Below are 17,099 nucleotides of genomic sequence, written 5' to 3'. Positions count from 1 at the left end.
AAATCAACAACCAGTTTATTTACAACCAGTCATTAATAAATTGTGCTATTACATGTGATTTCGACAAATGAAATATTTTCCAAAAAAAACAATGGCATTAATCAGCCGAGGAAAGCACAGTCGTGTGATTGAAAACCAGACATCTGAATAAGAAATCTTCATTTTCTTCCCGTGACTGTCAACTTGATGTTCCCATGGCAACTGGCCTGTCCCTGTCATGAGTCCCTCTCCATCCATCACCGTCCATGTGCCTCCTTGTAGTCTGTCCTCCCTCTGTGCCCACAACAGGCAATCGGGAGCTGTCAGAGTGCCAACTGTGCCAGGAGAATCATGCTCGTGTGTCGTTTCTCGTCCCGACAGGATTGATTGCGCGCAATTTCATTTCGGCGCGATCTGTTTTTTGTTTCTGCTAACATATGTAAGTGGAAAGGAAATTCAGCAATCAAACAAGCGGCTTATCGCACTAGTAACGAGCACGATGAAGAAGCCGGTTTCTAACGTGCGCCTAGAGCATCTTGAATGTTCATCCAAATGCGTGTCACATTGCCTGTTTTCCTGAACGCAGCAGTGAAAACACACTTCTGTTAAAGAGTGAGGATTTTTGTAAACAGGAGGAGGTGAAGTCGGCTCTGAACAGCAGCTGCGCCCCCCAGGCCCGCGTCCGCTGATAGTCCTGAATGTTTAAGAGGTCGTCCTCAGCACAACATCTGGTCTGCACCCGGAGTGGTTTAGCGGTTCAGTTAAAAATATCCCTCCCCCGGCTGAGAGCTAACACAGACGTTAAGCCCCGCTGAGTTAGCGCAACATGCACAAAAAGGTGTTTCTGTCAATTGTTCGGGTGAGGAACATTGTCTCGAATTTTACCGAGTCTGATTTGCTTCTGTTTGTTTTGAACAATGAAATGATGTGTGTTTTTTTTTTTTTTTTACTGTGCAGTTGCGTGTGAACCGCCTCCTGCCGTCATAGTCTTGAGGTTGTCATATTGAAAATTTAACAATAGGCTGATGTGTCACTCCGGGATAGCAGCTGTCGTCAGAAGGTTTTACTGTACTCTCTTCAGGCGGTGACTGGTTACAAGGTCAGGATAACGCTTTTTCTGTCATCTCATGCACCCGAGAGCCATTTTTACAGCCCAGTAGATAAAATAACTACCCCTGTCTGAGGCCCGACTCCTTTGGAACGCCACCCATCCATCTTCTGTCTATCCTTCTGATGTGTGTGCGCGCTACAAAAGCATTTCTGTGTTGTGAGCGTGTATGCTTTTGTGGCTGCCATTGTTCTCCGCGCCGAGCACTGTGTACAAAAAGTAGCGATTCAAGCCACAGCCTTTTTCGCTGCTCCGTTGGGCAAACTTGTGCTTTAATCTGCCAGAGGGTTATCGGACGAAGCCGTTGTTCTTCATTTTTGGCTCAGCTGGCCTGGATCCACAGCATTGTCCCCCAGATTTCACATGAGTTTGTTTTTGGATTTGTGGAAATTAATATCACACTACAGCCTATGTAGCACAGGCCTGTGTCTGTCATAAATTGGTGTCGTTGTTAACCGCTTAATTTAAAGAACGGCTGTCTGAATTGGATAAAAACAAGATTATGTTTCAACCCAAAAATTTGACGAATAAAGATTTGGACAACTTTGTGCGGTGGGTGCAGCATCATCTCAGCTCAGGTTGCCATGGCAGTCACTCCCAATAATCCCTTCCTGTTGTTGAACAAGACAAATCTGTTGTGATGACGCGACCAGACTGTGCATTTCCTAATTTCATCAGCATGTCAGTCTTGTCAGGCTTCATGCATGATGACAAAGTGCCTCAGTGACTGTTTTATTAGATTCCAGCCCAAAGTCATCAATTAATCCTCCTGTTTTCACTCTTTTCAATCGCCCATACAGGATGAAGGTTGTTTTTTTTACCTTTGAAATAGAAGAAGTAGAGAACACCCACCAAACCTCTCTAACACTGACAGGGTGTTCAAGGTTTCCATTTCCCTCACTTCCCTCTGACCCTGTTCAGTATGTTGATTCCACCGATTTAATGGTAAAAGAAATGCTTTAGCAAGTTTGTCTTACGTTATGCCCCCCCCCCCCCCCCCCATATCAAGCCATACCGACTGTGTAATTAAACATCAAGGATAGCTTTGTAAAATACTTATATCGGCCCCATTTCTGACCGCATCTCGTATTCGTATTAAAGCAGGCAAAAGCGAACTTTCTCTTGGCGTAGGATATAAAGAATTCATCACGCTGTGGTTTTCATGTAATATGCACAGCCACTTAAGAACATCACCAAAGCACCTCCCAACAAAGATGAACTTCACAGTGACGTAGTGTGCATTAGAGAGATAGAGTGATCTTTTTTTTTCCGTACTATAAATCCTTAAGTGCTTTCATTAATAGAATGATAACATGGGGGATTGAACAAAATTGCCTTTTTTGTTATTTGGAGGGAATGCAGTGTTTGGGTTTTGCATAACAAGGCCGTGAATGTTTGATTACAGCTAGAGCAAAGGAGAAATGTAAGCATTTGTCTTCCAGAGCAGACATCAGGCATTTATGCATCTGATTGGTGTTTACTGCCCCTCCTCTATGGGGTTGCCAGCACATATGCACACAGGCGCACATGCACACACACACACATACACACACACACATACATGCATGCACAGACTGCATTAAAGTATTAATATCACACACAACCAATGCTTTAGCAATGGTAGATTTATTTTCTCATGCTAAAGCCTCTGGACATTCTGGCTCAACGCTGCTTTCTCAGAAACTGAGAAAAAACGAAAAAAAACAACGTCCCGTTGGCTTTTTAATCCATTCTGTCATAACCATAATATAAACCCTGAAATTGAATGAGAAGGCATAAACTCAAATAACAGTAAAGTCTAGTTTGTTAAAGTTTATACCTTTAGCATTAGAACAATTCTGAAAGAAAAATATTACTCAGAAGCCTTACAATTTACTGTAAATAGGAAGTCTAAAGCCCAGCGCGAAACAAGGCACATGAATACGGTTCGATTTTTCTGTTATTTGAACTTAATGTCTTTTTCAGAAATTTCAAAAATTTCCTTTTCACTTAGAGTGGAGCACTTTGTGAATTATAGTTTCCTTGCGTCGCACAAGAAAATGTACAAAATATCAATAAGGGCTGAATCCTTTTTACTGTTTAAAGAATGTAACACTAAGATCTGGTCTGAATAGCAAGATTCGCTGTAATGGAGTAGAAATGTAAAAGCCCTTAGAAATATTCTCCCCTGAAGCTCTGAAACCTTCAATTAGGGAATTAATTACCTCTTATTCTGCGGCTGGCCTTCAAGGGAACATGAACAGAATGAGGCAATAGTTTCCACTGAACTGAATAAAGCAAAGTACATATTGTGTAGAGAGATTTTATAGTGGGGAAAATACATTTAGACCTTGCCTAAACACACACAGCTTAAGGCCCATACAGCTAATAGATATTGTCTTCTTTTGGATCACTTGATTACCCCCGCACACACACAGACACACACACACACACACACACACACACACACACACACCCTTCATCCCCAGCCTCAGTTTTGCAATGCACTGCCATTGATTGGGTGTCTTCTCACACTCTTACTCTTCATATTGGGAAGAAGCTACCGCCTCACTGATTCAAATTGGTCCTATTTGGCCCGATGAGCTCGGTTTGGCTTCGTCTGCTACTGTGGAATTGATCAAACGTACCGACGATAGGAATGTGATTGTTCTGTCGATGTGTGTGTGTGTGTGGCTTGTGAACCGGTAATAGAATGTGTCGAGAAGGGAGGACGATGTTTCAGGACAAGGGTGAAGCTGGTGAGGGTTTTAAAAAAAAATCCCCCTGCCGATTGTTAAATATCCTCAATTTGCAATGTTTTTCACTGCATTCCAGGAGTTATTTTGTGATGAAGCCTTGCAATTTACTTTTTTGGTGTTCCCACTTTCCTTCAACCTGCCTCGTCTACTTCTACTTCTGTTAGTGATTTCCTACCTGTTCCTTTCCCAGAATGACTTTTGCCAACCCCCAGAGAATGGGTGTGAACTTGTTGCATTCATAGGGAGAGAGAGAGCAGTAACAAAAGCGACAGCATGATAAAAGCAAGAGTTTTTCCACTTGAGAAGGAGAATGGAAGTGAGTGAGAGTTGTGTCCCTTACTCAAAATGCCACATGTCCTGTGACTAGATTCCATTCTGGTCTATTGAGGCTACAGTTGGTGGACAAATTGGTCTCTCTGCCTCTTTTATGGTGGATTTTCCCCTGTGTGATTGTTATACATCACTGTGGTAAGTCTAAAAACAAGCCCTTGTTCTTTGATTCTAAAGGAATGACACCAAAACCTGACATTTACCATTGATGCTTTAGTTAGATCCATTGTAGCTGCACTAGAAACATCTCAACATGACGTCATGTCGTCTACCTTTGACCAGTTATCCGTGGGAATAAGACAATTACACCACCAAACAACAAAATGGCCCCAGAAATGCAAGCTGCGTCGCCAATAGCTGTTCTTTACAAGTGTTGAAGAGTTTTAACGGGTGGATTTTTGCCTTTAAGGTTAGGAATACATTTAGGCTGCATTCCAATTAAATTACTTGATTCTTTTATCTCTTATTCTTTTTTTTTGACTGACTTTTTGGGAAGAGGTTGGTCTGTCACCAGTCGGAGTTGAACAAATTGATTTGGAGTTGAATCATTTCTAACATGTTAAGCGGTTTATAACGTGCAGCCAGGGCCCATGATACCTGTAGGTGTGGCTTGTCCAGCAGAGGTGTGAGGTGTTGCTTTGTCTCTGGCTTCTTATCTGAAACTAGTATGGACTTCTGGCTGTGTTAGCTTAGCATAAAGTTTGGTTGTTGGTTTAGTTTGTAGACGTTTTGACTACTAAATCAATATTGCCAATAATGCTGACATTGCATAACACAGTCAGTTTGTCAGTGTCACTTTTTTTTTTAATCTTCTCTCACGTCATGAAATGAATGAAATGTCTTTTCAAGTCAATTCTTGTCATGACTTGGCTTGATTTGTGCGTTTGAGGAATCAGCAAAAAAGGTAATCACTGCTCCCTGACTGCCAGGTTTCCTGTCCATCCTATTTGTGAACACAGTTGCTGCACCTCAAGGTGCACCAGAGAGGCATTTGGTTTGATTTGGGCTGGGTCACAGTCGTTCCATTTTTTCAAGCTTTTACCTCTCGCTGCCCTTTGGAGCTGCCAAATTCAGCTTTAATTGGGTCATCTTATTGGTTTTGTCATTTCAAATTATCCCAGTGGAAAATTGGTTATTTCAGATTACCAGACCAAACACAGCACTCTGGCAGGCCAGAGGCTTATTTGGAGGTATAAACCTCTGGGCAACTCTAAAATGCAAGCTATTTTGATTATTTTTGCTTAATTTGTTAAATTAACTCTGCTCGAAAATAATATTTGAATAACATAGAGCACAGTTTTATTTTTTGATCCAAGGTGAAAGGCAGCTTTTCTGCAGTCAGTTCCTAATTCAGTTGAATCTAGAGGGAGATCCTTAAAGCCTACTGCATATTCCATTAAGCTGCTCATTCTCATTCTATACCTGATTTTAATTAAGAATAGTAGGAGCCCAACTGTGTGTTTTAAGTGTGTGTATGTCTCTGTGTGTGTGTGTGCAAGTATGGTTGCACTCAGTTTTGCTCCGAGGCGAGATAGACAGTCGTTCCGCCTGTTTGTAGCTCTCAGCAGCGGCATTCTATTCTGCTAATCTTCATCGAATGATGGACACATTCATTCATTAGCATTCATATGATTATAAGCTTTGCTGGCAAAGCCAAGCAGATGATGTAAGGTTTGGTGAATCTAACGCTGCACAGCAGGCAGAGTGCCACTTCCCACAAAGGAGGGACATATTGCTCTCGTTTACATTGCACATTGAAATGAATGTTTGCTTTCCAGTGACAACAGATTCTATTTCTAGTTTGTGTGCAGACATTTCCTACCTAGCTAGAAAAACATCTGGGTTACTGCCCTGCATTTGCATTGTGTCTTGACCACTGAAGCATCACTGCTTTCTTGGACTCATTGGGCCTCATCACCCACTGATAATAAGTGTAGAGGCTGGCAGTGCAGCTCCTCTGTTCGATAGATGGTGCTGGGCAGGGGGGTGGAAAATGAAGCTCCCACCCAGTCGATTAAATGGAGAATTGTGATTAATTGGAGTCGATAGTGTTAGCACCGACACTCAGCATTTCCCATCTATAATGCCCTGCCCTGACCCAATCCTAATGTGCTAGTACACATTCGCCAGTGCACACACACATGCACACACATGCACACACACACACACACACACACACACCTCAAGACAGCAAACTGATGAACTCAGCCTGGCGAGATGTGATGAGGCTGGAGGAACAAAGGATTAGTCGATGTCTGGGGGCAGAGCAGAGTCCACTGCAGACTGAGTGAGAAAAGTGCTCACAATCTGAGACAAAGTTGAGAGGGCACAATCCAATGTACTCTCTCCTCTCCGTGGAGGTTCAGTCTTTGCAGAAGCTTAACTTGCTGTCGTGTCTGCCGATGGGTTTCAATACTCCCCTGTGTGTCCGCTTGAGCCAGATGTCAAGCGTTTGGCTGCCCCAAAGGGATCTGGATATAGCTGTAAATGTTAGACTTGGGGCACATCAACTCATGACCTTTGTCTTCAAGTGTATCTTTTTAAATGTCATATGCTCCATGGGCTGAAGGATTTACTGTGCTTTGTAGAAAGCAGTTGTAAAGTTTCAGATAAAGCCAGTCCATGTGCTTTAGTTTATCTTTATCAGATTGGTACAGTTGGGCAATGAGCCGAGAGGGCTAGTCTGTTTGATCTGTGTTTGGAGTGACTGCAAGAGTAGTGTTCAGTTTGTCTTATTTGTGGGTACATGAAGTAGATATGAGTGTTGAATCGTTCAATACCGTGGGTGCAGTTTAAGATACTGTCATTGTGTGTGTCCATGTGTGTTGAGTATCAGTTAGGCTGATATGGGGATTAGAGCTGAACAATTAATAAAAAAAAAAAAATCAAAATCGCCAAATGAACTTCTGCAATTTCCAAATCGCAGAGGATGCAATTAATTTCTTAAGAGAGAGGAGCGTCTAAAATGGATTTCTGAACAATGTGTTTAAGTGCTGCCAGTAATCTTTGGTCCATGTATCAAATACAATATTGGTGAAAACCTTTCATCATGCTCAAACTCAGTAAATCCTGCACACTGACATCCATGTTTTACTTTTCTTTAAAGTTCTAAAAAAATGATGACAAGAAAAAACACAATTTAAATCACAATTGCAATATTCTGTCAAATAGTCAAAATTAGATCTTTTGTCAATATCTTTCAGCCCTTATAGGGATGTCCGGATCAACTTTTTTTTTAATCTCCAATCTTAGTCATTTCGTATTGATTATCTGCCACTGGCGAGTCCCGAGCCAAGACGTTTTAATTTTTTTTTTTAAACAATTAAACAGCTGTGTGCTGCAAGCATCACTCTGCTGGATCTAAAATCAGTAAAACCAAACCAAGTTAGGAAAGATAAACTTGATACTCAGTTACATAACAGCATTAAGGATACAGAAGCCTGGGGCGATGGGTCACCCTGCCTTAAAGAGCTGCTAACCCTAAAAGAATTTCATTAGTATTGGTTTCAGTGGAGACTCTTAGTGTCCCAAGGTTGAAATGCTTTTGCTGAGGCTTTTTCTACCCTGGCAAGAAGAATATAGACGATTGGCAGCTTCCATACAAAAATATCGGCGTTGGCATCGGCTTTCAAAAGCCCATATTGGTCGAAAGCTAGTGCTGAGTGTACACTACGCCTCGGCCTAAGCCAGTGGGAGGGGAGTCTGTAGCTGTTTGGGCCTTATCTTAAAGTGTGATTTGCCCCAGAGCCGCTCTTGGCAGGGGATTTGACGAGCCGTCTGTAGGTGAGAGGGGACAGTGGAGCCAGATCAACACTCAGCAAGTCTTCAGCACCACTTTCTGTGTGTGTGTGAGCACAGTTACAGCAGGCAAGCTCACACTCGGAAATAGACAAACACACACTCACATCAGCCTCTCTCTTTCGCTCACACTCACACACGTTTATATACACTGTATCAAATACACACACACACACACGCACACACATTACCAAGGAGACAGCCGCAGCCAGCCCAAACACTCAAGAGGCCCTTCATGGTAATAACACAGCATGGCATTCTTCTCATTTTGGATGGAGTGGCCTTCTTACTTTTTAGAAGCAACTCTTCCTTCTTACTCACTAATAAACCCAAGAATACCATTTGCAGTTTACACATTATAAGTTCTTTTTAATTGAAGCCATTGTGTGCGATTGTTGCCGGTGTGGCCCGCAAGTGTCGGTTTCAGATCAATGGCTTCAAACGCAGGAAATAATTATTTTGCGTCAAGATGAAAGTCGGGGTACAGCAACACAAACAGCCTGTGGATCCAGGCTTTTTTAATTAGCGCCGTGTGTCTCTGTGCGCCGCGCGCCGAATTAGCATCCACCATCGAGGATAAGTGATTGCGCTACACCACTGTGTTTGCACATGTGGGTGGATGTGTGTGTGTGTGTGTATGTTGAGTGTGTGTGTGTGAGGAAGAGGGGAGGGGGGCAGTTACATTTTTGGCTTCATCAAGTATAAATAAGATATTCCAAGTTCAATCTTTATAACTTAGTTGCTTTATTAAAGGCCCAATATTATTCTGTTAAATGATTTTGTTATCTAATATACTATGGCTAAAGATAAGAAAACTGGCATCAAGAAAACTGGCTGCAAACTTTAGTAATTTAGTAATTCTTTAGTGAGGAGAGCCAATTAAGATCGAGTCCAGTTGTGATGCGTTCATTGGGTTTCATCTGAAACTGCCTGTACAACAAAAGGGTGGATTTTAGAAAACGTAACAACTTTAAATTTAACCACCCAACAATGCCTTCATTAAACATCTTTAATCATATATTTATATGAATATTGGAAAATTTGAATTCCTATATTATGTCACCTTTAACTTACCACCTCTGAAATGTTTTGAAATGTTTTTCCATATTTCATGAATACATTTATGCTGACGTTGAAGTTTTATTTTTAAGAGCTGCTTTTACACCCTTGTCCTCGTCTCTCCTTCAGGAATGCCCAGGTTCACCAGCCAGCCAGCGCCGGCCAGCGTGCGTGTGGGGGACAGCCAGGTGATGGCGTGCGAGGTGAACCCGGACCTGGTGCCCTTCACCCGCTGGGAGAAAGACCGTCAGCCCCTGGAGCTCGGCACCAGGCTGGTCCAGCTGCCCAGCGGAGCCCTGGTGGTCAGCAACGCCTCGGAGGCCGACGCCGGAATGTACCGCTGCCTGGTGGAGAACATGGGACCGGTCAAGTCCAGCGAGGAGGCGCTGCTCCAGATACTGCCAGGTAACCGTGCTCAAATGACCAATGAAATGGGGGCATCCTGGAGGCTCAGTGGTCTAAGACGCATACTATCCTCCGAGTGTCCTTGGTTCAAATCCGTACCAGGATCTTTGTCACGTCACTCCCCTCTCTCCCAATCTTTCCTGTCTCTCTCAAAAAAAAAAATCTTACAAAAAAAAAGAACAATGAAATTACTTGCTACATTTTTTCGAGTAAGAATGCCGATCATTGGGTTTTTGTTGCTGTCACTTAACGTAGCATTTGATAGTCATGATTTCAAAGACTAGACAATATACTGATATAATCTAATATTATATATGGATATATGGAATGGTTTCAGGTTTTTTGGATACCAAACTCCCATTGATATTCAATAGACAGTGTTTTTTCTGCCTGTCTTCAGTTATTACCTGTTTTGCATGCATTATCCTGATCACATCCTTGATTACAGTGCAATTATGGTAGAGCTGCTGGGCCATTTGCAACCTCTTGTAGAGTAAATTGAAATTAATGTATAGCTCAGTACATCGTTTGATTACAGAGGTACATGGTGTGCCCCCCCTGCCTTGCTCATTACCTGTAATATGAACACATCTCACCTTAGAGAGAGACTGAGGTTGAATGACAAAAGTCCCAGTGGGGTTATCAGTGCAGCCACTCAGTTGTAGCTCAAAGGGGGGGTGAATTCCTCCGTGGCAGTGTGTCTCGTCTCGCCCCCTCCAGAAGTTTTATTTACTGAGTTGTTAAGCGCCAGGCTCCTGCCAGCACAGAGAAGATATTAGAGGTCGTAAATCAGACTTCAACAAGACCCCGGCGGGGGCCTTTATCTCTCTGTATGTCTCCTCCCAAGGATGTGTGGTGTTGTGGCGAAAGGCTCTATGCGTACAGCAGGAAAACTCATAAAGCTGTGTGAGGAAATTTAAAGAGATTTTGTTTGGATGCTACCAGATGTTCAAGGGACAGAAATACATTTATTTCCATTTGGTTCCTTTTGAAGTCGAGATGAATCAGCTTGGGAATAAATTAACTTGGGAGGTTCTGCTGAGAGGTGTTGAGAGTTGAAAAAGGGCGAGGAATGCAGTCGATTTCATTTCCATGCGTCTCCGTGTGTGAATTGAGATCCAGCTTTGAACTGTTGTGAATTGTAATGATAAAACGCCAGGACTTTTCAGTTATTTTACTGAAGTCCTACATGTGTGTTGGGGTCACAAAAGCTTAAGCCAACCATGACTTCCTGGTTATTGCTGGATGTTACCCATGCAGTTTGTCACAGTTGGAATTGTGGGGGATCACTTTGAACCCCTAAAGAGTTCATTCCAGTTCAGCTGTCTCCGTCACCAGCGTGGGCATCATTCATCTGGCCATTCTGGGTTAGGTGTCAGGAAAAACAGCCCTTCAGACTCCAGTTCTTTTGAAGTTTTTAAGACGGATGACACCCGTTAAGCGTAAGGTTGCTGCTCTGCTTCACTGCCTCACCCCGAACCTTAACCCCCACCCTAACCCTGACCCCAACTTCTCCCGTTCCAGAAACAGGAGAAGAGAGGAAGCCGGAGTTCTTGGTGCAGCCTGTGGCTACGGCGAAGGCGGCGGGCGCCAGCGTGCTGCTGCCCTGCGTGGTCACCAGCTACCCGGCCACTGACGTCCGCTGGATGTTTGGAGACAAGCTGCTAGAGGAGAGGTAAGAGCATGAACTCTGTTTGTAAGTGGGAAATGTTTTAGGCACAGATTCTATACAAAGAAAAGAAAAGAAGAATATGGGGCGCTGCTGGGATACACATAGGTTAAAAATCAATGATAGAAAGTAGAATCAGTAGAATCCAAAAAAGCAAAAAAAAAACAAGGCAATCTTTCTCGTCAAGTAAAAATATCAATGCCATGTCAATAAAGGCATTTTTAATCTAAGAGAAAGTGTGCCTTGGTCTTTTTGCTTTTTTGGATTCTACAGATACTATACTGTTGAATAAAGCAGCAATAAAAAAAACCTTTAGAAACACGTTTTTCTTATAGCGTCTATACCCATGCCTTATACCGTTTGTTAAACACACGCCTGTCAGAATCGGCTTTACCCATCAAAGTCATTTTCCTCAATTGTTATTCCAAAGCTGTACAAGGCTGTGTGCGGAGCTTCCCCTGGCTCTCCCACATTCCCAGCCTCTGAGAAGCAGCAGAAACCGTAATGTACTGCTCTTTGTACCCAGTGCCTTTGGCCTCCAAGAGCAAACACTTAAAGTGCTGGCGCCTGTTCCCAGAGGTGTTAATGCCATCCTTCCACTGCTGCCCCAAGAGCCCCGGGCGGCGGGGTGGGGGGTGGGGGGTGGCGGGGGAGAGACCTGGATGTGCCAATAGTGCCACTTCAGCCGGGAGACGAGGCTGCCGGGTTGCCAGCTCAGGGGGAAGTTCGCAAATTAAGAGCCGAGAGAGGGTGTCACGGCGCCCGTGCCTCTCCTCGGGCTCTCATTAGCTCAGGCACAGCAGCCCATAATCCCTGGGAGAGAAATGCATTGGTCATGGAAAGTTTCATTCTCACCAATTAAGCATGAACTTTGTTTACCTAACCCCCATGTACCGGTCTCCTTGAATATTAAACAACACAAAATAGCTGGAATGGGGCTCATCCATCTCAGCTCAGCCCAGAGTGGGATTTCTACTTTCAGTGGAATTAAATGTAAGGTCATTGCATCGGCAACCGCAAGGCTTCAGTGTGGTGTCAGCCAGAATATAGGTAGTTTTCTCAATCTTTAGTTCCTGGCAGAGGATGCTATCTCGAGATACAAATGTTTAACACAGTACGGGATTGTCTGAGAGGACTCCTGGCTGCCGATGGGAGCTGGCTAAAAAGGTAGTTATTAATCTAGCTTGTATTAATTACAAAACACTGCCCAGAGTCCATACCTCCCCCTGGGGTGGCTCCATTGGTAATTAGCCAGCGTATTCTCAACAACCGGGGTGGTCCTTCCCATACTGAAGTAGACCCCCATGCCCCAGCCTCCAGAACAGGAACGGATTGTGTGGCGAATACATTACCAAGACTATTCTTTTGATTTTAATACGACATTGACAATTAAAAAGAACACCAGTGGAATTTTCTCTTTTCTCCTTGAGCGTCTCCTGTCCCTCTCAGGCATTACATGAGAGGGAGAGAAGCTGCTGTCAGTTAATAATTGGTGTGGCGTGCAGGAGGGCAGGGGAAGGGAAAGAGGAAGGGGAATCTGCAAAGAGCTTCTAATTGGTCTGTGCAACACAGCGCAGCACAAACGGGTCCTTTAAAGTGGCAACGCCGACGCTGTAGACATGAGAAGAAAGTTTATGAAGACGTGTCAAAGCTAGCAAGTTGAAGGCAGGGTGAGTCGTTGACAGCGGGGATTATCACGTTCAGCTTATGCTGCTGATGCTTCAACTTGGTCATGTCTCTCTTGCTTTCACTCTCTCTCTCTCTCCCTCTCTCTGCCAGTCTCTGTTCACAATAGCATCTCTTTGTAAAAAGCTGGTTATATCCTGAGCCATGAGGAGGTAGGTGATTGCAAATGAGTACAACATGAAATGATGTGTGGTAGTTTTAGACTATGAATTCTTGAATGTCTAATTATCCCCAGTAATTCTTTGCTAGTTACTCCACTGGCTGACTGGTTCTTCAGAAGTACTTTAGGATACTTGAGGACATGATGGGATCCTCAAAATGTCTGTTCATGTGCAGTATAAAAGATTGGTTGGATTGCCGTCTTCAGTCTTTGAAGAATCTCATTAGTACGTTATTCTTACCATGTTAGAAGACAGACGCTACCGTCTTTTATATCTCCTGTCCATATTGCCATGCAGGCCATGCAGACTTATGGCTGCCTTGGTGCCGTTTGATGTCTGTGATGAGAAATGGGGACGGAGCAGAGACCTGAAATGGAAATGTAGAACAGGTGGTTGTCTAACTGTCAGTTCTTGGGAAGTGGATTTCCCTCAGTAGAGTGCCTGTGCCTTGCAAGCAAGCTAAATCTATATTCGTAGACCAGGATTTCAATCCAAGACTAATGGTGATAGAAATTTTTCAGCTGCCATTGTTTCATTGTTAAGTCAGTTGGTTTGATAATAGATACCTATTTCAGGAGGTAAATAAGCTTCTTCATAGATTGGTAGGGGATTCTGCCCAGATAGAGCATCTGTGAAGTGCTCAGTTGTGGCTCTATCAAACCTATTCAGCAGAGGTTGTATCTCCACAGAGCCCCCTACTGTTGGAAATGCACTAGGCTATTGGATGTATATTTAGAATGAAAGATATCTTGGATGAAAGATTGATATTTCAATATCTATATGCTATTTATATGTGAAGACCTTCACCAGTGTCATGTTCCTAGTCTCAAATTCACTTGGGCTTCAGAGGAAGCCTATTGCCAAAGATGTCAAACTATTCATTCCGATTAAGTTCAGCGATAACATGACAGAACATACAACACACTAGTCAGTCAACATGTTGAATATGCATCCTTTCAACTGCCTCGTCTGTCATCAGTAGCGTCCCCAGTTCCCAGCATGCAGCGAGAAATAAGTCTTTGAATTCACCACCACAATTTGATTTCTTAACCATGCTGGTCCTGATGGCACTCATGAAAAGGACAGTCAGCTTTTGTTCTTGGGAGTATCACTCTATCACCTAATAGAATTCCCCAGCAGTCAATAAAATGGATGAATTATGTATGGCGGCCAGCGACGAGGAATTGACAGAGCATGTAAATCAACCCCCTTCCAAAGCCTCGAAGCCATCTGTCTCCTCCTTGTCTTCTCTCCCTCATTTAAATATGATTGTGTATATTACATTTACTTGTGTATGAAGGGAGCATGGTGTGGGAAATGTGTTTGCAAAGGGACTATAATGGGAATACGCTCTAACCCTCTCACACATACGTACATGCCACGTGCGCAAACACACACACACACACACACACACACACACACACACGTGTCGCCTTTCTGCATTGGCTGTTTTCTGGGTGAGGGAAGAAAATGAACACACACGCACACATGCTCACACTCATAAACACACAGACACACTCGTTCTTGCACTCAGTGGCCATGTGAAGTCTTTATAGAGTAGTGAGCTAGCAGGGAGCCAGACAGTATGTTTCTACAGCAGTGAACTTCCACTCAGCCCTTTTGTGATAAATGCCCTATATCACCACCTTTTTTCCACATAACCATTTTCCTCTTTCCACTGCCACTGTTTTGCTCACTCTGACTTGACCTTCCCGTTTTGCGCCATTTTGTTCCACTTCGCTACAAGAAATTACCAATTGCTCTTCACGGTGGAAAATGTGTGGTAACGATTCTGGATGAACAGTTATGAGTGGGATTCAAACCGCCAAGCATTCGGTAATGGTTTATGATTGTCTGTTGTGATGCTGCACACGCACGCACAGGGAGGCGGCAGTTTTATCACCCTTCAAAGACACTTCAGCTAAGGAAATGCCACAGACATTTAACTTTTCAACTAAGCTAAGTGTCCTAGGGATGTAATCATCTGTGATTGTCTGCACTTTTGACTGAAGTTGCCTTCTGATAAAGTGACACTCAGAACTTTAACCTGCTTTGTTCTCTACACCATTTAAAGCGCAGTAACAACGTTACACCAACACCATCAACTGATCTCATTGATTTTTCAACTTTCACACTCTATTATCAAACAAGACAATTGCACCATTCTGCCCGCAGTGCTCGTTAAAGGTTTTTTTTTGTTTTGTTTTTAAAGGACCAGAGAATGGCCACTGCAACAAAAATATAGGTATTGCAACTGCGCTTTTCCACAGCTTGTCTGAGAAGTCTGTCAAAGATACTGCCTATCAATGTTAATGGCCTATGATTTTCACTACCTCCTTTCTTCAGCATAACTATTAGTGAGGTTAATGGCAAACGTCCACCTCTTGCTATGCTCTTACTTAGTCTGCAACAGCAATTGATGGGAGTTCTTATTGGTGTTTCAAGTGTCAGTCAGTGGAAAGCAGAGATGCACATGAAAAGACTTCCAACTAGCTTGGTGTGGAGAATCATAGTTTCTTGTCATCCTCAGTCATGATTAGTGTCAGACAGTAATGTAAAGAACACTTAAAGGGTCCTATCTGTGCTATATGTGCTGCCAATTGGTTGAACTGACATACTTGGAAAGCAAAGATCAACTGGAAGACAAATCACAACTATTCTGTTCCTCCTGTTTCCCCTATTAAAAGGCAATTAGCATATAGGTAGCCAGCATATCACTTTTTCTCAAATATGCATGAGACCCACAGTTAGATTTCTGCTGAAGAGGTCAAGTTCAGCACTGGTGGAATGATAGATGGCGACAGCAGAGTGAGTTAAGGTAATGGAGTGCTTTCGCTGGCATGTGAGGCTGAGAAAACAAGACAAGTAACACTGTTCTCCGCCAGTGGAGCATGGGAACTCTTTTTAGACTGTCTCCCCGTCTCCAGCACATCAGAAACGCAAAGCACATTTCCCCTCGAGGCATCTACTGTCCTTGCTTTGCATGCAGCTCATAACATCAGGTTCATTATCAAGGTTGGGTATTCATAGTGCGGAATCTGCGTTCATAATGTGCCTTTGTAGTTTCCTCGTTCACCTGAGTCTCCTTTCCTGCTTCTCTCTGCCCCGACTCAGTTTAAGGAATTAAAATAGGAAAATGCTATGGACTCCATTGTGCCTATGTGATGCTTTGAGGTCACTCTGTAGTACAATAGTTGAAGAACTCAAATAATACAGGAGGAAGTCATGGTGGATTATTGACATGGAGCACACATCTCCTTTCCATACACTGAAGCCTTACCAGGACCTTTAGAACCTCTAAAGTCTGGATATTATGTGAGTTATGGGCTGCAGGCTTCATTGTAATATGCGCTAATCAAAAGATCGGTTTATTCTTGGGGGCCTTGGCAGGGAAAAAAGCAAATAAAGTAAGGTATGCGGGAGTTGTTCCTGTCTCAAGGGCCCTGCGGCTTTCCATTACGAGCCAGAGGAAAACAAAACCGTTTTCATGGCTGAGTCACTTGAGAAGCCCCAGCCTGTGCTGTTGGCGCTGTGTTGTTTCTCACATCGATTTCTGTTTATTTATTCATTTATTTCTTTAATTTGACTTCTCTCCTCTCTCCCTCGCCATTGGCTCCAACCCATGGCATTTTACCTTTGTGTCCCCCATGTAGCTCAGATTTGGACAGCAATAGGTGAAAACCAGAATGCTCTGGTTTTGTGTTTGAAGAGGGACGAATCGTTCCAATCTGCACTTTGCGGCTGCTAAATGAAATCCTAGTGTTCGCTTTCCTCCTTGAGGATGTTCCAAACTCATTGAACTGCTATGATTATGCCCCGGTCAAAGGAGGGAAGTTCAGTTTGTGTTCACTTTGAACCACAGCACCTTGAACAGCACAATAGTTTGCATTCACCATGCACCACAGTGTAGGCAGGCTGGCAGCGAGAGATGGGGAGAGAGGGTGATGAGTCGGTTGTCACAGAGAGAAAGAAGAAAAAGTGGCGAGGGAGTGAGGGAGAAATGTCTCAAAGCGAGCAACGGAGAAAAAAGGAGAGAGAGCCTAATCCAAGAAAGTTTAGAGTTCGCCACACACTCCATCCATTAATAATGAATGCCCTTTTTGTTGTGACAGTTGTGATTCCACCTGCCTCTCCCCTGCGCTGTAGATAGCATGACCCATGGCCAA

The 17,099-nt window shown here is 43.5% G+C and overlaps 1 protein-coding gene across 1 annotated transcript in view; it reads left to right on the top strand.

Moving 5' to 3' along the window:
* Nucleotides 1-11,092, top strand: part of LOC139642357 (neogenin-like) — a gene marked incomplete at its 3' end in the record, with an annotated part of 87,696 nt that extends 76,604 nt beyond the window's left edge. Inside the window, exons 3-4 of the mRNA XM_071517164.1 lie at nt 9,142-9,417; nt 10,942-11,092. Of these exons, the coding sequence (XP_071373265.1) occupies nt 9,142-9,417; nt 10,942-11,092 (427 nt within the window). The remainder of the gene's footprint in view (nt 1-9,141; nt 9,418-10,941) is intronic.
* Nucleotides 11,093-17,099: the final 6,007 nt, after the last annotated feature.

Source organism: Centroberyx affinis, unplaced genomic scaffold (assembly GCF_046629955.1).
Source record: "Centroberyx affinis isolate AG114_WGS23_722 - 3 ecotype Tasmania unplaced genomic scaffold, CSIRO-AGI_Caff_v1 ptg000043l_1, whole genome shotgun sequence".
Lineage (NCBI taxonomy): Eukaryota > Metazoa > Chordata > Actinopteri > Beryciformes > Berycidae > Centroberyx > Centroberyx affinis.
Note: the sequence above shows the minus strand (reverse complement) of the source record. Positions and strands in the feature narration are given on the sequence as shown.